Source organism: Sitophilus oryzae, unplaced genomic scaffold (assembly GCF_002938485.1).
Source record: "Sitophilus oryzae breed Bouriz unplaced genomic scaffold, Soryzae_2.0 scaffold_810_pilon_pilon, whole genome shotgun sequence".
Lineage (NCBI taxonomy): Eukaryota > Metazoa > Arthropoda > Insecta > Coleoptera > Curculionidae > Sitophilus > Sitophilus oryzae.
The window spans coordinates 368,518-395,837 of NW_022147429.1; the positions used below are offsets into that span (position 1 = coordinate 368,518).

General features: G+C 31.3%; 1 protein-coding gene across 1 annotated transcript; it reads left to right on the top strand.

The window, feature by feature from the left end:
• The first annotated feature begins 257 nt into the window (after positions 1–257).
• On the top strand, positions 258–8,126 carry LOC115889102. Its single transcript, XM_030909019.1, has 2 exons — positions 258–579; positions 5,914–8,126. Exons 1-2 carry the CDS (start codon positions 569–571, stop codon positions 7,901–7,903), a joined length of 2,001 nt encoding a protein of 666 aa, XP_030764879.1. The 5' UTR covers positions 258–568; the 3' UTR covers positions 7,904–8,126.
• The last annotated feature ends 19,194 nt before the right edge of the window (positions 8,127–27,320 follow it).

Sequence of the window (27,320 nt, forward strand, 5' to 3'; positions counted from 1 at the left end):
TTTACTTAAGAAATGGTCATGTTTGTCCCTTTGCAAACCTACCTGAAAATATTATTAAGAAATAGTAGGTACGCCCGTGGATTTTCGGAGAGGGCATTCTCATAAAAGCACGGTCACAGAAGGGACCGAGGACATTCATAAAAATTTTTCATAGACGTAATACTGCTAAATTTATATTTTGTATTAAAAGTTTAAAAATAAAAAGTAATAACAACTTAGTAAGAATTTAATTATAAAAAATAAAGAATAACATTCCCAACAAGTGGTGATACGAGTCAAATAGAGAACTACAACATTTGGTGGCAGCGACTACAAGATTGGTGACGACGGTGGTCCAATCCAGGATCACGACATTGGTGGCAGCGGTAAAAACTACCAAGGTTTCCTGAAGGTGCGCCAGACGCAGCAGAAAACCTACCAGTTTTTGGAAGAAGATAGAGGCAACGGGCAGTTCTTGAAGGTGCACCAAGAAGCAGCAAGAAGCCCGACACGAGACGTAGACATTGGGGACACTGAAGGAGCGCCAGACGCAGCAGCAAGTCTCCAGGGAAGCTTTTGTTTTCACCAGATGATGACGGGGTAAGTCTTTCATTTGTTTACTGTATTGTGACGCTACTGTTTTTCTTCTGATTTTAGTTAGTTAGATTTAAGTTAAGACAATAATAATTCTGGGCTGCAAAAACAAAAAAAAAAAAAAATATTGCTTAAAATTCGTAAATATTTTTTCTCTCTTCAAACTAAAAATACATCTATAAAAATAAATAATAATTCTTAAACTAAAGTAATAAATCATTAATAAAAATATAATAATGGCAGGAGGTAAAGACGCAACTGATGTTCTGAATTTAATAAATTCATTTGATGGTCAGGGTGACGCAAATTCACTCCAATTTTTCTTAAAAAATTGTGATTCAATATTAAAAATTGTCAAAGTGGATCAAAAAGAATTACTAGTAGATTTAATTTTTGGTACTAAATTAAAAGGGAAGGCACAAGAGGTAACACAATATAAACAGTTTCAAAATTGGGAAGAACTAAAAGATTTCTTATTAGAGCACTTTACTGATAAAACACCACCATCGCATTTTCTAACACAAATAATGAATATAAAGCAACATTTTAGGGAAACTGTAAAAGAATATGGCGATAGATTACAAATTCTCTTTAATAAATATAAAGAAACGTGTCACTTAAATTATGCAAATAACGAAGCTACTGTTTTAATAGAAAATTTAAACTCCATTTTAGTCAATACTTTTAGAAAAGGACTCAACGATGAAAAAATTCAAATGCGTATTATTGCCGAAAATACTACATATTTAGATAAAGCTTTATCATTAGCAATTGAAATGGAACTTGAGAATAATGACAGGTTTAAAAACTCGCATTTTAAAAATATAGGTTTTGTAGAGCGTGGAAATAGACAATTAAATAATCATTCTTCTAATAATTCCTGTTTATTTTGTTTTAAAAATAATCATTTAACATCACAGTGTAGACAGCTTAGGCAATACGAACAAAATAGTAACTCATATAATAGAAATGTACCTAGCAATAATCAGACACGCCCACCGCAAAATTTTAATAGCAATAATAATTTTTCAAATAGACAAGACGTAAATACAGTACAATATAATCAAGGACGTTTCACTAATCGAAACTACAACAATCAAAATTTTAATCAGAACAACGACGTGCGTAATTATAATCGTAATTATGGTAACAATTATAACAGTAATAATCCTCGTTCAAATTACAATAATAGATATTCTCAGAATCCAAGAAATTTTAATAACTCACAAGTTCCTCAACGGCAGCAAAATGTTTCGATACCTCAACAATCTCAAAATTTTTCTAATTACAATAATGAATCCAGTACTACCAATTTTAATAGTTCAAATAATAGATCACCACAACAAATTCAAACTATAAATTCTCAGTCGTTAATCAATTCAGCAGATAATTATTTTTCAGAACCGAGCACATCTCAAAATTTTTCGGGAAACGAGAGCGAAGCCTTGGTCGCGAGCAGCCGATTAAGCGCTTCTTAAAATTAGATAATAGCTGTTCTATGAATTACACACTACCTGAGCATAAAAATAAAATTAAAATTGAGCAAAACTTAATTGACATACCGCATAAATCAGTATTATTTTCCGATAGTTACCAACAATTAGAGATAATTAAAATCCCTTCTTTAGATATAAAAGATAAAGAATTACATCTTTTATTAGATACAGGGGCAGATATATCTTTATTGAAAGAATGTATCTTATTACAAAATAATCTAAAATTAAATAAAACTTGCATTATAGAATTAAAAGGTATAAGTAAAGAACCTGTATTTACTAAAGGTGTTTGTAACATCCCAATTAAATTAAACAATAACAAAGCAATAACTCATCCTTTTCACATTGTGCCAGATAGTATACCGATTAAAAGTGATGGACTATTAGGACGCGATTTTTTGCAAAAGTATAAAGCCAAAATAAATTACGAAGACGGAGTCATTAATTTTGAAGACAATTTTTTTAAAATTTTGCCGTCAGAAGCAACTACAATAATTCCCGCGAGATGTCAAATTATTGTACCTGCTCTAGCTAATTTATCTTCGTCCGAAGGCATAGTAGTTTCAAAACAATTATCCGAACATTTATATCTAGGGTCAAGCCTAACAAAAGTCCAGAACTATAAATGTTTAGTTAGCATATTAAATATTTCTAATGAAGCTCAAACTATCCATACACCTAGAGTGAATGTCGAACCTATTTCTTTTAATGAGTACGAATTTATAGAAACATATAATTATGACATTATCGATCGTTTTGCTAAAATAAGAAAAGAAATTAATCTAGACCAATTAAATGAAGAAGAAACTAATTCAGTATTAGATATTTGTAGAGATTTTAACGATATTTTTTACTTAGAAGGCGATAAACTAACAAGCACCAACACAATAAAACACACTATACCGACAGAAAGTAATAAAGGTCCTATTAACGTAAAACCTTATAGATTGCCTTTCAAACATAAAGAAATAATTAATGAACAAACTGAGCAAATGTTAAAAGACGGGGTAATTTCCGCTTCGGACAGTCCTTGGAATAGTCCTTTACTAGTTGTTCCTAAGAAAAGCGACCCATTATCACCTAAATTTAGAGTATGCGTTGATTTTCGAAAGTTAAATGAAATTACCATTGGAAACGCATATCCTCTACCTAATATAGCAGAAATTTTAGACCAGTTAGGAAAATCTCATTATTTTACTACCTTAGATCTTACTAGTGGATTTCATCAGGTAGAAATGGACGAAAAAGATAAAAATAAAACCGCTTTTAGCACTAATACAGGACATTACGTTTATAACAGAATGCCTTTCGGTTTAAAAGGAGCTCCCGCCACATTTCAAAGACTCATGAACACAGTTTTAAGCGGTCTTAATGGTATGAAATGCTTTATTTATTTAGATGATATAGTAATTTATGCAAACAACTTAAATGAACATAACGATAGATTAATTGAAGTTTTTCAAAGATTTAGACAACATAATTTAAAACTTCAACCTTCGAAGTGTCAGTTTTTACGAAAAGAATGTTTATACTTAGGTCACATTATTACAGAAAACGGCATTAAACCAGATCCATCAAAAATTCAATGTGTAACAAACTTTCCGCAACCTAAAAATCCTAAAGATATAAAATCTTTTTTAGGGCTTGTAGGATATTATAGGAAATTTATCAAAAATTTCGCTAAAATTGCTAAACCTTTAACCGAATTATTAAAAAAAGATTCTGTTTTTAATTGGGGTATAAAATGCGAAAATTCTTTCCAAATTCTTAAAGATAGTATAACTTTTCCACCTGTTCTCCAATACCCAGATTTTACCAAAGAATTTATTATAACAACAGATGCGAGTAATTTCGCAGTAGGAGCAATTTTATCGCAGGGTAAGGTTAATCATGATCGTCCAATAGCGTTTGCTAGTAGAACTCTAAATAAAGCAGAACAAAATTATTCAACTTCAGAAAAAGAGCTAACTGCAATCGTCTGGGCAGTAAAACATTTCCGTCCATATATTTTTGGCACAAGATTTAAAATTGTTACAGATCACAAACCCCTACTCTATATATTTAATATCAAAGACCCTGGTTCTCGTTTGACGCGTTTTAGAATAAAACTTGAAGAATATGACTATGAAATAATTTATAAAGCTGGAAAGATTAATACAAATGCTGATGCATTGAGTAGAATAGTTAGCACAACAAATGTCAATTCTATTATTACCAATTATGATAATTTTAAAACACATCTCGAAAGCCATATAATTATTAATTCCAAAGTCAAAGAAAAAAACACAAATCTGTTTGAAACACCACAACTTATACCTATAGTTTTATTTTTGCCAAAATTATTCAACAAAAACGACTTTAAAATTCTAGAAAAAAATAAACAAATTAATACATTTTTAGAACATTACGATAACACAAATCCTTTAGACATGCCGTCAGTTTTTCAGTATCAACAAAATAATTGTAATATATTTCTATTAACAGACAACGAAAATACATTCAGTGATATTAATTATGAAAATATTTGGTCTTGCTTACTAACTTTACGAAATATTATATCCAACGAAAAAACCGAACTATCATTTATAAAATATCATTACAACTCATTAGTCAAATGGGAAATCGTTCTTCCTATGATAAGATATATTTTTAAAGACCTCTATTCAGAAATTACAATATTTAACAACAGTCTTATCAACCCCTCAGATGCTGAAAAAGTTGTATTATTAAATGAAAATCACAATTGTCCATTAGGAGGTCATCAAGGGTCATCCCGCACATATAAAAAATTATCTCAATTATATACATGGAAAGGTATGAAAAAAGACATAAAAGAGTTTATAAAAAAATGTGAACTTTGTCAAAAAAATAAACAGTCTCGAAAAACAAAAATGCCTATGGTAATTACGACCACGGCATCAAAACCGTTCGAAAAATGTTTTTTAGATATAGTTGGACCACTACCAGAAACCGAAAATGGTCACAAATACATATTAACCTTTCAGGATGATTTAACAAAATATATAATTAATATACCTATGAGAAATCAAGAAGCTGTAACTGTAGCGCATCATTTTGTAACGAATATTATATGCATTTACGGAATACCTGACATGCTAGTCACAGATCAGGGGTCAAATTTTTTAAGTGATATTTTTAAAAGTACTTGCAAGTTTTTAAAGATAAAAAAGATCCAAACAACAAGTTATCACCCAGAGTCAAACGGAGCACTAGAACGCTCTCATAAAGTTCTAGAAGAATATTTAAGACACTTCATTAAGACATCTCAAACAGACTGGGATAATTGGATTCCCTATGCAACATTTACATATAATACTACACCTCACACTGCTACACAATTTTCTCCATTTGAACTTTTATTCGGACATATTCCTACATTACCAACATCAGTTAAACAACCACCTAAAGTCAATTATACTTATGATGATTTCATAAACAATCTTAAACAAAAAATGCAACATTCTAATCAATTAGCTAAAGAAAACTTATTAAAATGTAAAAACATATCAAAAAATAATTACGATAAAAACAGTTATACCAGAATATTCGAAATTGGTGACAAAGTGTTACTTTACGACGAATCAGTTCGACGTGGCAGAAGTAAAAAACTTTCCGCCTTATGGATTGGTCCATATACCATTATAAAAAAAATATCAGATGTAAATTATACAATTCAAAAAGGAAAAAATAAACAAACTATTCATGCAAATAGATTAAAATATTTTTATTATTAAAACTAAACATAATCAGTATATATAGATTATAAAAACTAGAATTAATAAATTTTAATTAGCTTATTATTAGTATATATATTTTGTTTTAGGGTTAATTTATTTATAATAATTACCAGTATCCTAGCAGTAGTCCACTCAGAATACAATATAACCACTTATGACTTGAACCCTGGAATACACTTTGAGCACCTGGGCGAACTAAGGTTTTTTAATAACAAATGGAAACTAGTAACTTTTGTAGAATTAGAAAATATTAGTAATAAGTTATTATCATTAAAGAATTACCGTAAGTATACTACAGATTTATGCAATAATGAGAATGCTCAATATCACTATTATATTTGTCAGTTATTTTTGAAAAGTTCTAAATACACTTTCGAAAAAATTGAAAAAGAACTAGAAGTCTTACACGAATTGATCGGTCATAGTCATTTATCAGAAAGTAGACAAAAACGAGGTTGGTTCAATATTGTAGGAAAAGCAACTAAAGTTTTATTCGGCGTTTTAGATGAAGAAGATGCTAAATACTATAATGATAAAATTTCACAAATGAATAAAGACGAAACTTCAGTCCTTCAACTTTTAAAAGAACAAACAAAAATTGTTCAATCAACAATAATTAATTTCAATAATACTATTGGAACTTTAGATTTTAACGAAAATTTATTAAAAAATAATATAAAAAAGATTAGCGATGAATTAAGCAAAGTCAAAGAAAATTTTCATTTTCTATATATAAAAACCGGCATAGAAGAACACGTCACTATTTTAAATATGATGCTAAATCAATTACAATTAGAAATCATGACGATTACGAATGCTATTTTAGTAGCAAGAAAGGGAGTTTTACACCCCTCAATATTAACGCCATTAAGGTTAATTAACGAATTAAAAGATGTGTCCGAATCTCTACCTCATGGATTAGAATTTCCTGTACCATTAGATCCGCTCAATGCAAATCTCATTCTAAATGTTATCGAGTTGCAAGTTTATTTCGAAAACAAACGATTAATATATATTATAAACATCCCTTTAATTGAAACAAATTTATTCTATATTTATAAAATATCACCCTTTCCAAAATTAATGTCAAATAACCAGTTTATATTAATTCAACCCTCATCTAAATATATAGCAATTGACGAAAGCAAACAGCAGTTTATTACACTGTCGGAAATAGAATTTAATACTTGTTTAAAAATTATAGAAAATAAATTTATTTGCAAGCAACAAAAACCAGTTTCTCTTGCTCATTTGGCAGATAATTGCGAAGTTAAATTATTGCAATTCACAAATATCATACCTGATATCTGTGACAAACGTATAATTCAGTCAGATAGAGCAATTTTTATTCAACTACAAACCAGTAACACTTGGTTATTTGCAGTTCCTCATCCAGAAACTCTTACGATATCATGTAATAATAAAAAAAATCACGTAGATGTAATACTAAAAAATTGCGGTAGTGTCACTATAGGTAAACAATGTAAAGCTTATAGCGCATCATCAATGCTAATCCCTCATGGAAATACAGTCCAGTCCAATATTTCAAGTGATTTTATTCCACCATTCGACATTAGTGATAATTGTTGCGAAAGGATAAAGGAAGAAAAAATAAACATTAGTGAAATATTTCTCAACGAACATTATAGGAAATTAACAAAGCACATCCCCGAACTTAATGTAGCGAGCCATAAGCTAGAAGATATTGAAAAGTTAGGTGATGAAATTCTAAAAAGGAAACTTGTAAACAATTATACATTTCCAGCATCTGTAATTGCCTATATCTTAGCTCTTCTTGCTATTATTTTTATTATTTATAAATTGTATACAAAATGTACTAACAAGACAGCCTGTTGCGGAATTATTCCAAACTTATGCATTAGAGTTAATCAGTCTGTGGAACCATCTTCTAGAAATAGTGATAGATATGTTGCTCATTATAATCGTAATATTAGCCAAAACTCTGAAAATGTAGGTAACTATGAAAACTCCGAAGAAGAGAATGTTAATTTACAGGCGCCCTCGCGCAGACCCATTGGGTATGTACCATCAAGGCGACCATTAAAAGAAAAATAATTTCCGCATTTGATACATTTTTAAATCTGCAATAGTTATAAAAAAAAATGTTAGTTAAGTTAGAATGTAAGTTAGTTATAATTAGTAGTTAAGACTTGTATAATACTTTTATATATGTACTTTTATTCATTTCCATCTGAGTTATACTAATTAATTATATAAACATTTGTTTTGAGATTTCATATCACTTTCACCTCATGAAATCTCTCATTAAGGGGGGAGGTGTTGTGAACATACATTTAATATGGTTATATGTATATGTATATTCGACAAATTGTATAAAATATTATTTTTACCCTTATTCTACGGCTATGCCTAAAGAATTTAAGGTACGAAAAATACCATCAACATTATTATTCTTCTCAGAAAGATGGGTGATGCAAATAAACAGAACCATTACCTTAAGATGAAATTTGGAAGAAATAGTCATAAAAGTTGCATCATTTTTAGTTTTCCTTTGTAATTCGTTTACTTTCAGACGCGATGTCTGGTTTCTATTTACTTAAGAAATGGTCATGTTTGTCCCTTTGCAAACCTACCTGAAAATATTATTAAGAAATAGTAGGTACGCCCGTGGATTTTCGGAGAGGGCATTCTCATAAAAGCACGGTCACAGAAGGGACCGAGGACATTCATAAAAATTTTTCATAGACGTAATACTGCTAAATTTATATTTTGTATTAAAAGTTTAAAAATAAAAAGTAATAACAACTTAGTAAGAATTTAATTATAAAAAAATAAAGAATAACATTCCCAACAAGTGGTGATACGAGTCAAATAGAGAACTACAACATTTGGTGGCAGCGACTACAAGATTGGTGACGACGGTGGTCCAATCCAGGATCACGACAACATTCAAGGTTTGCAGTTTTGTTGAAAATAATTTATGTTTGTTACTTTAGCTTCACATTTCATTTATTACTTTTAATAATACGGTAAAATCATAAAATATGTATGTATTTAATTGGTTTTTTTTTCTATGGGTTTCTTAGCCAAGTCATATTTCTGTTGTCAAAAATTCCTAAAAAATGCGTTTTACTTTATTATTGTGTCCGTTCTTATCAATTTGTTGAAAATTAATGAAATTGTTTGTTCACAAGTTTGAATATATTGTAAACAGTGTTAAAATAACAAGCTTTCTATAAAATCTCTTCATCATGTATTTTTAACTGGAAAAAAATTGGGGTCCGTCGGACCCCAGCACCCCGTACACGTTACAAAAATTTACCACGCCAGTTGAGAGTTAAGAAAGAAAAGCTTTTTTAAACGAGACCTAGTTTGTTTAAATCGTACAATCCTAACCTAGTTATCCTTATTTTAATAAAAGCAAGTTTAACCTTCCCCCACTACTTTATTTTATGAGATAGAGCAAAATACTCTATATCAAAAAAAAATACAAATTTCTCGATTATTACAATAGTAATATTTAAAATACCTGTCCACCTGCATATTTTTGAGAAAAAAAACTGTTTTTTGACTGGCTATCAGAGAAACGCCCCCTAACGGACATTTTTCGAACTTGAAAATAATTTCCAGCGATTTCTCTTGGTCGATTTACTTATTAGAATTTTTTTCCCAAAGATATACGATAAGTAGTTTCTGAGATACAGCCGGCGTCCATTCTTAGTTGGCCACCCGGTACAATAATGTTTCACAAGTATTTTTTTTTTAATTCGAAAAATATATACAGATTTTGAAAGTGCTAATCTAAGACATTGCTTAGATATCTGTTTAACAGAATAATAAAATATGAATATTCGATGTATAGAAGGAGTTATCGCACTATCACCACACTATATCTGGGATTATGACTCGTCCACTCAATGTTGTATTATTTCACACAAGTCCAAGTGACGTATTGGGGATTTTAACAGGAAGATGAGGACGGTTTAACATGTGTTATGTGACTGCCCGACACTATCGTCAGTCAGAGAGTCCATTTTGGATGAAGAACCTACAGCCGGTTGTGGCCAATTTACGGAAGACAATGTTAAGTTGTATTACCAGATTCTCTTCTATTAGGTCTTGCCCGGTAGCTTAGATGATGAGCGTCTCCCGGGAAAGGGTGCTCATGGTGTCAAATAGAGCCTAAACGCTGTAGTCTTTATGCCCTCAGAGATCACATCAAATCAAAATGTTAGATGAATCATCTAAAGTTGCTAAATTAGTACAGCAAACAATAATAGTCTTTTATTATTAAGAAAATATACCAATACTATACGATTAATAAGATAACAAGTTAAAATATCTATTGTTATACTTATGATAACAATACAACCATTTTTTAATTATTTATAAGGGAAACATTCAAACGTGATCTATTTTATCACTCCAGACTTTAGACACCTCAAGGTCTTTTGTTGATGACTTTTATGTAGGGGCAACCTTTACTTAAAATCACCTGTCAGTTTTATCTAGAACCATAAATAAACATTATGCGGTTAGATTTTGTGACCAAATACTGAAGTACACTGCCCATCGAAAAAAAATGCATGTTTTAACATTCAACAATGCAAAATTCACCTTAAACTACTTGTCAATTATTTATATGTAGTATAATTTTGAAGTGAAACTACTGTACGGGAATAAAAATTCAAGGCTGTGACACGACACGCGACACGACAGGCGAGTGGAAAAGTGGTAAGCTCAGCCTAAAGCTTAGAACAAATCGTCCGATTTAAATGAAATTTGGTATGTCGATAGATCGAACAAAGGCCAACTTGACCGTGTACGACACGTGTCACTATTACAGTTAGTTTTGAGGCAAGAAACGTCAAAAGTAGATATCCTTTTATCACAACCAGATTTGGTGTGTAGACTATGTGAGCGACCGCGACGGTGCACATGGTCCCGCCCTATAAAGATGGATACGACGTTTCATTTACATCTTCATCAGGGTAGGATTTGATATTGAAAAAAAAACTTTTTTAAATAAATATGTCCTTCAAATCCTTCAATTTAATAGATGTTAGTATGAAATCTCACTTCAAATATGCGTACATCATTGTACGGCACATTATAAAAAATGCATAATTTAAAAAAAGTTTCTCTCTATTTAAAAAACATTAATTTTTTAAAACATTTTTGAGATATTAATTTGCTGGTTTATTCTTTGACACAAACCGAGGATTTGAATAGGGGAGTAGCAGAGTATTTTTCCTGGTATGGTACTTGGGTATAGCGGAGAGTTGTAATTATTACGGATGGATTATCGGATGGAAAAAAAAATAATTTACAAAATAATCTAAATATCGTTGAACATTAATAGAGAATTTGGGACACACTCTATGTTTCTAAGTAATCATAATTTATAAATTTTGTTTTGTATAAACATTATTACTCGATATTTAAAATTCAATAACATTAAGATAGATTAATTCCTATAAAATACGACATAAAAAAATAAATGCGAATTTGATAGTTGTTATTCGTCTAGCAAATCTTGCAATATTTCATAACAATATAAAAATAATTACATAAATGCTATTCTTATCGGCAAAGTCATAATTTGCGGTCAACCAAACATTGTTTGGGAGCAGTATACAGGCGATAATAGACAAGAAAAAATATTCTAAGGTCATTGACAGAGCAAACTGCGCAATTTACTGATTTGTAATGTAAAACTGCGTTCACTATTATAAAATGTTGATAACGCTTATCGGTTGCAGCTGTAGAAAGTTTGTCGCCGAGAATTCGAACTGGTGCAATCATCTGGGAGGCCCGCCCGAGGAGGAAACATTATAATAGTCAGTAGCGTAACCTCAATTTCCTTGGACGATATAATAAAATTTCATAATTTCGTAGCACGAGACTTTATCAAAGGAAACTGATATTTTCGTTGAAATCGATTTCTAGAAAATATAGCCGAATATTTCAGAAGTAAGATTTAGAAATCAGAATAATGAAAACTAATTTAAGTGAGTCTTTATAATCACTTCTTATATTAATCTGTTCACTTTATCGGGATTGTAGATTGTAGATTGTACAGGAGATGGGAGGATAAAAATTAATTACCGTAAATTTATATATTTATTGAGTCTCCCTTTCTTGAGTTATAACGCATCATACAATCTCAGGGCTTGGACAAAAGAGTACTCAGTTACTCAGTATCTGAGACGGTTTTACAGACCCAAGTAGCATCTATCTGACTTCGAACTAAATCTGACCTGAAGCGACGTCAGACTTGTGCAAATTTAGGTCGGGTGCTGGTGATACGACCTGTGACGTCGCTTTCCTATTAAAAGCGACATCGTTGGATCCGAGTCGGTAAATCCAACGATCTGTCGACGTACAAAATAACAACGTACCATTTTTATTAATTTCCCAACGTCGTTCCCACGTTGGCTTGCACGACGTACATTTACTTGAACTAGCCCGACGTCTACCCGTTGTCCGAATAGGATACGTCTCACTGATAATCCCTAAAGTAACGTCCAATTATATTTTGTTGTATTTTATGTTCATATTTATAACCTAATTTACGTATCTCTATTTACGTCCGTAAATACAACCCATTAAGTAGCATTTGCTACCTAATGAACATCATGAACATAACCTAATAAAAAGTTTTTGTAAACAAACTTATGCCTAAAAAAACACTAAAAAGGCATTTAGACATTCATCTACATTTTACAGAAAGAAGTCAAGGCTTTTGCAAAATAATAATAGCAGTAGTGATGTCTTGCCTCCACTCATAAATGATTTTTATCCGGAAGAGATGCTGCATTACACTGGTGCATCTTAATTTTATTTTTTAGCTTAGGAAACCAGCAGACCCCATCCTCCTCCCACATGTGAGGTTAGGCTTAAAAAAGTGGCTGCCCATTTTTTTAAGGAGAAAACTCATACGCAAAGTGAGGTTACGTGGCGTACGTTGGAATTATATACGTCATAATACGATTGCCGGTCGTCCGGTTTGATGACTTCAGTGGTGTGAGAAGACTAATGTTGGAGACCCGGTCGGAATTGGTGTATTGGTAGTTCATATTAAGTCGGACGCAGAAATCCGCCATTCTTAACACGTATCCGATTGTCAGCCATTTTAAAATCGTTTTTTGTTTTTAAAATTTATATTCACATTTCGATTTCTAGTAGAATAATATTGATAAGGTTGAGTTTGGGGGGAACCACAGTACAGTTGTATGATTAAACCAGCTAGAAAATTAAAAATATATTTTGCGAGTAACTTTTTTATAGATATTTTTATTTCAGAAATCTACCTAATTTTGAAGGCGCTCGTTGTTTTCCTGAGTATTTTAATCAGATATATCAAAAAAGTGACTTCCTTTGACAAAACTGATGTCTGGATTAATGATTCAGAATTATTATAATATGAAATTAGATAGGCACTTATAGTTATATTCGAGGAGTGATTATGAATCCATTTGTAATTAGGTAGTTTGGTTAGATTTTTATGTATTCTTGGTAGCGAATATGAAACCAAACGTAACGTAAGTGCTTAGCGACGAATTTTAAGTAACTAAAATCCAACGTAATATAACGTTGGTAATTGGTAGAATTACATTCCCTATTAGGTCAGATACCGACGTCGAGGCGACCGGAATCTGTATACCCCATTTAGGTGCAAATAAGGGTCGTCAGGCGGTCGAACCGACGTTGGTAACCGACGTCGGGTGTATTGAACGCGACGTATACCCGACGTTAGATAACGTCCAAATGCTACTTGGGGAGGTTAGTCCTCCGTCTCCTATATCAGTCATATCAAAGTGTCACAAATAGTTGTCGTCCTTGCGCACTCAGTGACAAGGTGTTCTGGTGTTACCCCATTTTCCCCACAAAATCTGCATTTGCCATTGTTTCTTAACTTCAATTGGCGGAGTTCATTGATGGAAACAGGACACCGCAGTGTCCTGTTAAAAAACTGTAAGACTCTGAAGATTGTTCTTACTTAATTTTTATCGTAAGTCTTAAGAAATTTCTTCGAGTATCGTCGACCGTTGTAGGATACCCATTCCAGGTTACTAATGGGGTCTTCCAGGTTCTTGAGTTCTGCTTTAAGTTGGTTTCCACTTAGGAAGCAAAACAGTTTTGTTCCAGTTAGGGTGGCTGCAACGACGCGACGCCGACGTCCCGTAATCCTGCTGTTGAAACGTAACAATTGTTTTTTATATACAAAAAGCAGCTATTATGTTTTAACAGCAGGATTACGGGACGTCGTTGCAGCCACCCTAAGTGTAGTGTAGGTAGATCGTTTACATTTTCATTACCTTCTATCTTTTGGGAAGCTGGCATCAAGAGTATAAGGACTTTATGTTCTTTGTCTAATTTGTTCAACTTCTCTAGGAATTCTTTGACCAACTTCGAATTGGTTACAGAGTTGATCACTCTTAAGTCTGCTTGACTATGGAATAAGATGGCTATGTTATCGGGGACAATCAAAACTAATTTGCAAACGAGATTAAGATATATCAGTGCGGATTGATCGTTCGCATAGTTTAAATTTGCACTAGAAGTGTTATACGGCTTGGTTTGTTAGTTTAGTATTGGATATATAATATGGCAAGGGAGGGCCTTTACAATAACATGAAGATAACTTAAAATAAGTACTATAATTTTACTCATAGTTCAAGCGTGTAACGTTTATGTTAGCATTAAATTAATGACATTTAAGGAGAACCGAGATATTTAGAAGCAATGAGACGGTTTCATTTTTGAGGTTAGTCCACAAGTTCTCAATGGGATTAAGGTCCGGCGATTAAGAAGGCCATGACAATATATTAATTTTTGATGTCAGTAAAAGTAATTTTTGTCCTTCTGGCGGTTTGCTTAGGATCATATCTTGGTGACATTTCCGTACCAGAGGTTTATTTTCTTCTGCATAAGGCATCATAACCTCTAGAATAATATTGATACATTCATCCTGGTCCATGTTTTCTTTAATCCAGTAAATTGGTCCTACACCATGCCACGAAAACTCCCTGCATATTCTATATTACCACCTCCATGTTTTACATGGTTTTAATAACATATTTAGGTAATAATTCTTGGTTGGGTGGCATCCTAACATATCGCCTACCATCAGACCCAGGGTTAGCATGATTTAAATCAAGTGATTTTTTTAATTTTAATCATGTATTTATTTTAATCATCATCATTTAAATCAAAAAGAAATAATTTTATAGAAACTTTATAATAAATCAAAAAATAACTGTAAAAGTTATAAAATTGTGTCCTAGAAAACTAGAAAAAATATTTCTATAACAGATATAACAGATAATAAATCGAAAAATAATTGTAAATGTATATAAAATGTATATAAAACTATATAAAAATATCTATTCATCTAAATTTAAATGTTGGACCGATTTTTGAAGTAATTTCGTGTGAATCCATAGAACGCTAAACGCAGGGATTTATTTTAAAATTTATGTATAAGTGACAAAAATTAGCTGTTCGAATACATATCATTCGCAAAGTCTAGTGCAGAACTAGATTCTTCTGATATAGAGACTAAATCTTCATTCCCGAGATTCTATAATAGTTGTTAGAAATGTTTTTTTATATTTTTTTGAAACAGTTATATGTTTCCAAATTCCTACCGATATTTTGATCTGCAGTAAGTACTTTACACTTTGACGTTAGATAATACAAACTAATTTCATTCTCGACTTAAGACTATTTCCGAACAATAGTGTATTGTTTTATTAGGAGTAAAAATTATACTTTTTTTGACGATGCTGCAGCTTTGGAGGGCCATCGTAAAGCTATTCCGACGTTACAGGGAGGCACAAAAAGTACATTTTTTACTACGAATAGAACATAGTATTTCTTTTAAAACATTACAAATGTTTTTTTTTAATCAATTTCAAACATTGCAAATAATAGAAACAGTAATCGAGCAACAATTTATACACTCGTTGAATTTGACACTTAATATCAGTTTAATAATATATTTTTGACCTTTTGTGTTTAAGCGTAAAAGTGCTTTACTTTTATGCCTAGGCGTTAAAATGACAAAAGTTAATAGTTTTGAGATGTTCGAAAAAAAATCCTTTCGATCTGAAGCGAGCGATTTTTTTTGCGGAATATACTGGTGACCGATGTGGAAAAATGACAAACGCGCCGTAGAATCGTTAATGTTACCGGTATCGTGCAAAGTTATAAAGATTTATCCATTTAGGATAGGACTTTAATTGGAAATAAGTCCTAGTCATTTGAAAATCCCATTTAAATATCGATGTACTTAAACAGCCGTTAAACGGTAGCCTACTAAAATGCCGTTAATAGATAATGTGACGTCGTTCATGTCTGCGGAAAGTAATGCCTAACCTTAAGCATTTTGCAAGAGCACCTGTGGGTCAGTGGCTGAGGCTATCGCTTCGTAAGCGGATGGTCCGTGGTTCAAATCTCACGCCGACCAAGACTTTTTTATATTTTTTTTGCTTATACCGTGATCTTATTGCATTGGTTTCACTCTTTTTGGTTGGATTGGTTTAGTTATTTGGCGGGTTGGTTAGCGTGGTTATTTGGAGGGTGTTAATTCATTGGTTAGTTGGTTATTTGGTGGGGTTGGTTGATTTTTACTAATTTATATTTGTTTTTTATATTTTTTATCAGTGTCGAGGTTAGTTGCGTTGGTTAAGTTGGTTATTTGGAGGGGTGGATAGCGCTGGTTAGTCCTTATAAAATTCCTATGTTTCATAAAGCCGTCAAGTACGTCACATCAACGACGTCATACCTATTAGCGGCATTTAAGTAAGCTACCGTTTAACGACAGTTTAAGTACAGCCTTTAAATATTGTTTTGAATTAAAATCAAAAAATCTGATTTAAATCAAATAAATCTGATTTTTTTTATTTTTTTTTAAAAATCATGATTTTTTCCAACCCTGATCAGACCCTATTAAATTTACAACGATGTTTAATAGCAAAAATCTAAAAAAATTGATTAGTCTTGATGAGTTTCCTCAAATGCTAAGTCAGGTTTCCATTATTGTTTGATGTGGACACCTGAGCATCGAAAGCTAAAACCATAAAGAGAATCGAAGTATTTGAAATACGGTTCTATACCAATATGTATTGAAGATCCCTTAGAAACCATGGGCGACATACGACGAAATGCTCAAATGCATTGGAGATGGAAATAAATACATAACCACGCCACTGAAAGAGATATTGCACTTAGAAAATCCTTTATCATTTCTTAATTAATTACGTACGAATAGATAACAAATTATTTATTTTATATTTGTTTGATACGTGACGCTTGGGTTTGTCCTATATTTTTATAGCCTAATATTTGAAACAAACCTATCTATTTTTAAACAAATTGATGTTTTGTTTTCCGTTTCGCAAGGTTACGACAAAATAATCTTGACAATATTATTATTAACTTTGATCTTGATATGAAGTTATTACGGTTGCTGCGAATTATCTACATTTAATATTACAAGGCAATTACTTTCAATTCGGAGTTATATCGTATAAGGAACGAATAATATTGCTATTGTTACTGCTCAACCATTTGATATAAGTCACTGTCGTGAAGAAAGCCTGTCTTACCATAAACAGACACATAATACAAAACAGAATAAATAGATATAAATGTTTCTAAAGGATTTAAATTTTAAGTTTTAAGTCATATAAAAAATCAAAACACGATTTAAATCTTCAGTCAATTTCAACATGTAGTTCAAATGATTAAATCTTAAGTCTTTTACTTAAATCATTTTCTTTGAAATCCAGTCAATTTCGTAAAGACTTAAATCAGTATAATGCAATTTAGTCGTTTTTATGATTTAAGTCTATATTTTTGAAGTAGATCGTGATGATCTGCGAGTTACGTCGGCAAAATGACTTAAATCAATATAATTAACATCAAGTCAAGTATTCTTAAATGTTAATATAAATTTTCTTGTATTAGGTATGTTTTGTATGGGGTAATAAAACCCAAAGTGGACTGTAAACACTTTTTATTTTGACTTTTTGACGGATCGACACGAAGCACGTCTAGTCTAGTTCGCCATGTTGGTTGAAGAGAGCGAAAAGGGTGACGTTCTAGACAGCGTTGCCAATTTTTTTTTATAATTTTAGCAATGAGGCCTTAACATACCGGCCACCTTGAAAGGACATAGCCTATGAACTTTCAAAACAAGAATAATATAATATTAAATATTATTGTGCACAGTACAAAAAATATTGCTAAATATACTTAATTTTAACATACAAAAATTTGAAAAATATATGATATTTTCAACATTTGCAAAATAAAGTATTTAAAAAAAGAACATTTTATTACTAACATTCTTAAACTAATTTTTTAATTGAACGTAAAACAGTTCATTAATTATTTTAAATTTCTGTCTCTACGGGGAGAACACAAATGCGATTTATAGCGCGTTTTAAGGAACCAAATTGTCCCTTCACAGTAACCACCCTCACAACACCGTCGGCGCCACTATGAAGCTCTGTGACACGACCAAGTCGCCACTCCAGGACAGGTACATTGTCGCCTTTGATGAGAACCAGAGAGCCCACCTTTATAATTTCGTCAAAACGCCTTCGCCATTTTGTGCGGGTTTGGAGTTCTCCCAGATACTCCTTCTGCCACCTTTGCCAGTAGTGCTGCACCATTGCCTGAATGTGCTGCCATCTGGACAAACGATTTTCAGCTACATCGGTTAAATTATGTTGAGGAATTGAGGTTATGGTACGGCCAATCAAGAAATGTGCTGGCGTAAGAGAGGCACAATCTTCTGGGTCTTCAGTTAGAGGGCAAAGAGGGCGAGAGTTTAAAATACCTTCTATCTGTACTAAAAAGTTCCGAATTCTTCAAATGTTAAAGCCGTGTTACCGATAACCCTTTTTATATGATGTTTCGCGCTCTTTATTCCCGCTTCCCAAAGTCCGCCGAAAGTAGGAGAATTTGCAGGAATAAAGTGCCAAAATATGTTTTCATCGGCTAGTTTATTTCCAAGATATGCGGCGTTCTCGTTTAGAAAATTGTAAACCTGGCTTAATTCCCTATTTGCGCCTACATAATTAAGACCGTTATCGGAATATATATTTTTTGGTTTTCCACGGCGAGAAGTAAATCGATTTAAAGCCGCTATAAAACATTCACTAGTTAAATCCGACACAAGTTCAAGATGCACAGCTTTAGTGCTCATGCAAATAAACAGACATAAATAAGCTTTGCTAGTGGTAGCTCCTTACCCTTTTTATTTTTTATATAAAATGGTCCGCCATAATCCGTGCCAACATTTTCAAAAACACCAAAAGTATTTACCCGCACTTCCGGTAAATCACCCATAAGATAATTTACATTTTTCGGTTTGGCTTTAAAACATTTTAAACATTTATTTACAATACTTCTGCATGTATTACGACCGGACACTAACCAATATTTTTCACGGATTGAATATAAAAGGGTTTGAGCTCCACAATGCAAAAGTCGTTTGTGCTCATTTTCTAAAATATATTTTGTTATAAAATGATTGTTAGGTAAAATTATTGGGTATTTAATTTCATTTTCTTGTTTAGCATTTTTTAATCTACCTCCTACACAAATTAAATTATTTCTTAATATTGGGTTTAAACATAAAATTTTACTTTTTATAGGAACTGATTTATTTATTAATAGATTATTAAATTCAACCGAATAAATTTCTCTTTGAGCTTCCCTTATTAACCAATTGAAAGAATGATCTAGCTCTTCTGGAGTTAAAGATTTAGGAATGTTATTGTATTTATTTTTATTTTTTATATAATCTAAAAAACGAAAAGAATAAGACAAGACATGTAAAATTTCTACTAAATTAGTACAAGTAGTTAATTTTTGAAGTAACGTTTTTGTCACATTATTTGAGACACAAGATATTGTTTTTTGTTCAGGGATTTCACTTTTATTTTGCTTATATTCAAAAGGTTTCCAATTACTGTTATCTATTAAAAGTTGATTTGGTCCGTGCCACCATAAATTATTATTTATTAAAGTTTGAGGATTTACACCGCGAGAAAGTAAATCAGCTGGATTATCACTAGATGGAACGTAATTCCAATCTCCTTTTTTAGTAAGAGATTGTATTTCGCTGACCCTATTGGCCACGAAAGTTTTCCAAGATGATGCCTCACCATAAATCCAGCATAAAGTGACATTAGAATCAGACCAAAAATAAAATTTATTAAATTTAATATGTACACTATTTACCACTTTATCAGCAAGATTAGCCAAGAGCTGCGCTGCGCACAGTTCCAATCTAGGAAGACTTATTTGTTTTAAAGGTGCTACACGACTTTTAGCACATAAAAGATTACTAATATATTCTCCAGATTGTAACTGGCAACGTATATAAATACAAGCGCCATACGCTTTTGTTGACGCATCACTGTAGCCATGTAGCTCAATTTTTACAAAATTAGGATCAAGAACATATCTATTTATTTTTAGTTGATTAATTGATAAAATATTATTTTTAATTCTATCCAAAGTTTACAAATTTTTTCCGGTAATTCCGCGTCCCAATCTAACTTAAATTTCCATATCTCCTGAATAATTAATTTAGCAATAACTATCACCGGCCCCAATACCCCCAACGGATCAAATATTTGAGACACCGCTGACAGAATTGACCTTTTTGTAATTTTTTCAATTTTAATTGTATCTAAATTAATTTTGTATTTTAAGAAGTCACCTTGGGCATCCCAAAATATACCTAAAGTTTTGTTAGCTTCATTTTGACCAATACATAAAATAGCTGCGTCTAAATCTTTATTTATTTCAAATTTGTTTAAAATATTATTATCATTACATAGCCATTTTCTAAGTTCAAAACCAGATTTACTTAAAATATTAGAGACATGTTTTTGAATATACAGAAGTTTTTCCTCTGTATCCGCACCTGTTAATAAATCGTCCATATAAAAATCTTCCTTTATTGTTTTACTAATTAAATTATTATCTTTGTTTTCTTCCGCAAGTTCAAATAAGCATTTTACAGCTAAATAGGGAGCCGAAGCCGTCCCATAAGTAACTGTGTGTAATTTATAACACTTTATTTCATCATCAGGGTTAGCACGCCAAAATATTTTTTGATATTTTTGGTCATCCTCGTGAATAAGAATTTGTCGGTACATTTTACTTATATCACCTGTTAAAACAAATTTATGAGTACGAAATCTACTCAAAATTTCAAAAATATCCTGTTGTAAAGTAGGACCCTTAAACTAACTTCATTTAAGGATAGTCCGCTGCTGGTTTTACAGGACGCATCGAATACTATTCGAACTCTCGTGGTCAAACTAGTGTCTTTTATAATTGCATGATGCGGCAAATAATATCCGTCGTGATTTGATTCATCAGAATCATCAAATTCAGACATATGATTAAGGATATAATATTCTGAATAAAATCGATATAATCATTTTTTAATTCAATATTTTTACTTAATTTTCTTTCTAAAGCATTAAAACGTTGTAAGGTATTATTACGAGACGCTCCTAATTTAGAAACAGAATTTTTAAAAGGAATTTTTAAAATAAACCTATTTTCTTTATCCTTACCTTTAGTTTGTTCAAAAAATGTTTCACAGTATGTTTCAGACTCTGATAATATCCTTTTTTTATTATTTATTTCTTCTAATTCCCAAAATTGTAATATTTTATTATCTAAAAAAGAATCTTGAACGGTACTTAAACAATTCACTGACATATTAATTTGATTATTATTTAATATCATATTACCTGCAACTATCCATCCAAATAAGGTGTTTTGTAAAATTGGTAATTTATTTCCAAGCGATTTTTGCTCAGGCATTAAACTAGACCAAAATAGTTCGGCCCCTAGTAACAGATCAACTTCCTGAGACACATTCAAATTTGGATCTGCTAATTGAATATCAAACGGGATTTTTAAATTATTTTTATTAAATGTAAAAAGAGGTAAATTATCTGTAATTTTATTAAGAATAAAGCAATCTATTTTTCTTTTAAAATTATTATTTAAATTAGAATTTATTTCAATGTTTACCTTTTTATTTATATTAGCTAAAGTTTCTCCAATACCTTTAACTGCATGTTTTACTTTAATTATAGGCAAATTTAATTTTTTACAAAAGTTTTCAGATATGAAATTACTCTGAGAACCATTATCTAGCAGAGCACGACATTTAAATTCACTATTATTTAATTTAATTTTAATTATTGCGGTCGACAGTAAAACTTGGGAATTATTAAAAGACGCGGCAACCTCGCACGGCCTCGCATGTGCCGAGAAACTCTCCGCCTGCGCTGGTGCACCAGCTGATGGCTCCGTCGCGTCGCCGTTTGAAACTTCGCTACGACGACGGTTTGCACCACTGGTTGTGGCTGCGGCTTTTGAACTATTATTTATTGTATCCGAATGTAAAATTGTGTTATGAGCCTTTTGACATTTAGAACATTTATTTAGCTTACATTTCCAGGATGGGTGTGATGGCCTGAGGCAATTTAAACAAAGTTTTAGTTTTTTAACAGCATCAATTCTTTGATTTACTGTAAGATTTAAAAATGATTCACACTTAAAAATACTGGGATTTTCTTTACAATGATAACATTGATATTTAACATCATTTGAAATTGCCGTAAAACCATGACTACCAGGTCTTTTATTTTTATTGAATGAATTATTCTTGTCTTTTAATGTAATTTCAATTTTTTCTAATGTTTCACACTTGGATTTAAGAAATTTGTTTATATCATTCATGCTTGGTAAATTTTCTTCGTATTTAAACTCTTCCCAATCGCGTCGTGTTGTTAAATCAAATTTATTTGCCAAGATATAAATTATTAATCGATCCCAAGAATCAGTGTTTTCTCCCAAACTTTTTAGTGAACCTAAATGTTTAGTTACTGTGTCGTATAAATGTCTTAAATCTTTGTGTGACTCATGAGTTAATTTAGGATGCTCAAAAATACTTTGAATATGATTGTGAATCATTAAGGCTTTATTCTCAAACCTATCCACTAAAATTTGCCACGCAACTTTATAATTATTGGCAGTAACTTCTACCGATTGAATAACTTCAAGGACACTTTTATCCAACGAGGATTTTAAATAAAAAAACTTTTGGGTTTCATTTAAACACTCATTTTGGTCAATCAAACTTGTAAAAGTATCCTTAAATTCTAACCAAGAACAATAATGACCATTAAACTTTGGCAAGGTTATGGGGGGCAATTTTATTGATGGTTTAATATATGCATTATTTGTTATACCAATATTATTTAAACTATTATTAATACTTGCTGCTCCAGAGGCAAATTGATCTTGTGCCGAATTTTTATCTGATTCATTATAATAAATTTTAATAATGGATTTTGCTTTACCCACTACTTCAAAATATTTTTTCTCATATTCGGCTTCTTCCAAGTCAAGTTCCTCTACATTATTTATTAAAATACCTAATTGTAAAATAATTTCAGTAAACTCGTTTAGTCCAGGTTCAATATTCTCTAACCGAGTTTCAATTTCCCCGATTATTTCATCATTTAATTCATCTTTATTAATACTTTCAATAAATCTTTTAAATCTCGTTAATTTACTTTTTAACGACGCTTTTTTAGCCTTTAAATTTGCTTCCTCGGACATTTTAAAATACAGACAGAAAAATACTTTTTATTAATTAACTTCTCACTAACCTCAATAGCCCTTCTTGAAGAACCCTTGGTGGAACAATCCAACTCCTCCGTTGCGTTGGTTTCCGATTCACAAGATGGCTTCTGCTTTTTGCTAATCGACCAACAATATCGATTTTACTGCGATTACGGCAGAACGTGGCAGAACTAGACCTTTTAAAACTGGCACTACTTATCCGGTTCGATTGGACCAATGTTTTGTATGGGGTAATAAAACCCAAAGTGGACTGTAAACACTTTTTATTTTGACTTTTTGACGGATCGACACGAAGCACGTCTAGTCTAGTTCGCCATGTTGGTTGAAGAGAGCGAAAAGGGTGACGTTCTAGACAGCGTTGCCAATTTTTTTTTATAATTTTAGCAATGAGGCCTTAACAAGGTACCAGTTGTCGATTTCCTGATTACCTATATATTATTAACTTATCATAGGTATAGATAAGACGAAAACCACTTAAAATAAATCGGTTGACTTTAAGAATACTACAAACAAATAAAAAACTGAAAACATGAGCATTAAGAACAAAACAACTTTTATGAGATTTTACCGAGTTTGTAATAATGTTGTAGTAAAGGCATAATTTAAGCTAAGGGATGACGTGGCAGTGTTTTTGATCTCTTGCCTGGATAGCGGATGCCGGCTTGACAGTTCAAAAGGAAATGCTAATGTTTAAAAAAATATACATTCAGATGCAAAAAAATCAACGAAAAATATTTTCGTCAAGTTTAAAGTGTTATATTTTTTTTAATTTTATCCCAATTTTGATCAATTTTTTTACAAACTGTATATAAAACTATCAACTTTAATTCATAAACGCAGTTTTTAGATACTTTAGTATTTGGATTATTATACAGATAAATTGAAGGATAGTTTTTTGCCTTAACTTTAAAAGACTCTGTGCAATAATTTCGTAAGTAACTCTTTGGAAAACATTGTTTTTCGATCAGAACCCTGTCTCCTGAACATTTTATTTTTTGACTCATGTTAACTTGCCTCGGTCAATTAAAGAGCGAAAAGAACTTGCCACCGACAATTTGCAATTTTTTCAACTATCATAACTTTATGATGTTTTCTAATATCATGAGGTAACTTTGGTGACTATTGTCATAATGTCATATCGACACTGATTAGAACTCCATATTAAAATTTAAAAAAACATTAAAAAATGTCAATACAGGCTTGGTTTTAATAGATGTTAGTAAAACTAATAGAAGTAAATACATTAAAAAAAATAACTGTAATAACTAAGTGTACAAAAAAACAAAAACCTTGTAAAAGATGCTTTGTATTGCCTTCCTCGGCTGTTATAACTATCTGTAGACGTTGGTTCATACTGTTAATGAGGCTGCAAGTATATTGTGCTATGTTTTCCCATTCTTCTTCAAGGATCAAGCCAATTTTGATAATTTCGGATATCTTTTACAAGATCAATGACTTTGCAAACATTTTGACACTAAGATCTATATTCAATCATACACAACAATAATCACCAAAGCCACCTCGTTATTATGAAGAATAACATCAAAAAGTAACGGTAATCGAAAAAATTGCAAAATGTTTCTGGTAAGTTCATTTTGTTCTTAAAAATTAACCAAGGCATGTGTTGAGATGAGTCAAAAAACAAAATATTCAGGAGACATTGTTCTGAGCGAAAAATAATCTTTTAGGAAAATTTGCTCACGAAATCATTGCACAGGGTGTTTTAAAGATGGGATAAAAAAACTCTTCAATTAACTCTGTATAAAAAGTCAAATACTAAAGTTTATAATAAACTAAGTTTACGAATTAAAGTTGATATATTTATAAACAGTTTGCTATGGAAATAGAGATAAAATAAAAAAATAAAACATTTTAAAAACTTGAATTAAAAATTTGACTTAAATCTTTTATAAAAATACTTATATATTCTAAAGGATATAAGTTTTTTTTTTAATTACTGTTTCTTTTTTTACTGTCTGTTTCACAAATCATTTTGAAAATGACTTATATTTCAAGTCTTAAGTCCGCTTTCCAAAAAGGACTTAGTCATTTAAATGGTTTAAATCTAAAAAATATTTAAGTTTCTGTCAACTTTCAGCTCTGTGTATAAATAGGTTACATAGCATGATACCGTATAAATTGATTTTAGAATGTGTGAATCTAAGTATTCTACTTTTTGGAGGAATAAATATTAAATAACAAGTTGCTCCTGTGTGGAAATGAAAATGCCACTAATGACCATAAATAAAAAAATGATTTCGACACATTCCCTTTTACATAATATAAATAATTTACGTCAAAGGAAACAACAGACAAATGAAAGGCTTATTATACGGTCGGATGCACTTTTTATCCTAAAATAACAGAAATACTATAATCATAAATTATGCTGAGCAGAAAAACAAGCACGACATTCGTTCTAGAAATGTATGCAAATTCGAGACGAAAGAAATAAAATGGCCACTGGCCCTCGTTTAACTTTATTAAAAAACTGTGAATAGGCCCCGAGTATTATACCACACCACATATTTTCAGATATAAGTTCTAAGTCGGAAAAAATAATTCTTGGAATTATGGTTCTTCTTTAAATACATTTTATAAAATACTTGAATTATTAACCAAATCCCGACTTTGAACTTTGTTACAACTGGTGTTATTTGATGAAATTTGTAATAAATCTCTCCACTTAAAATAAAAACTAAAAGAATAAACGTATTATAAGCTTGTAATATATGAATTTTTAATTAAATAACTTTAATTATTATTAAGTATTAATTGTTTATTTAAAATTTTACTTGACTGATATAGTGATCAGTGTATTAGAACGTCTACACAAGTTATACACAAATGTGTTCTAGAAATAAGTTATATTTGGCGAATTTAAATAAGGTTTTCCTAATTTTCTTAATTTTCCCTTTTGACGACGTTGGTCTGAATTTTTGCTCAGAAACATTTTTGTTGTTTTTGCAGGTTAGGATATTTTCTTTTCGATTAAAATTCTCTTAAATAAATATCTACGCGCTGAGTTATGGCGACTCGGTCGGTTTATATTCAATACTAGAATTTAAAGGACTAATAAAAATATAGGATCTTCTTTCAATGCGCAGTAGGGAACCCAACGTTTACCGGCAGCCAGACGGGCCGCATCCTGTTCTAGAGAGCATAGTAAAAAATATATCAAAGAGCCAGATGTCTTAAAATACTTGTTTTTCCGTTGTTGCTAGCTCTCGTACTATTTGGTTAGAAAAGTTTATTGTTTTATAAGCTAAATATTATGCTTTCTCTATGGATACAACAGACTACCGCAAGCTGTTGCTAGGATATTTTATTAATTTTAATTGTGTTTTTTAGACATTGTGAATGATCGTAAACTAAAAAGTATAAAGTCTAATTGAAAACACTAATTTATTCCACTAATTGAGAGGTTCTGAATGAAGCTTAAGTGATACCTAATTGGACACTAATTATGATCAAGATCTGATCTTGGTTTTGCGATCTTTGTCTTGATCTTGCATATTTTACAAGACCAAGACCAAGCATGTAAGACTGTTGCGGTCTTGCGTTCTCTATGCGGTGTCTATGATGCGGCCTCTATGACATTTTTATTCAAATGCATATTAAGTACTTTAAAACACGAACATTTTTTACAGGGTATCTATTTGCTTTAAATATTAATAATAAAAAGGCTTTTCCTCTTGTAAAAATGATCCGAGAACATACTCTATATCGTATGATCGAAAAAAAGCGCCTGCAATTTGACTTGAAAATGACGATCTATCATACATGCCATATAACTTTACATATAAAA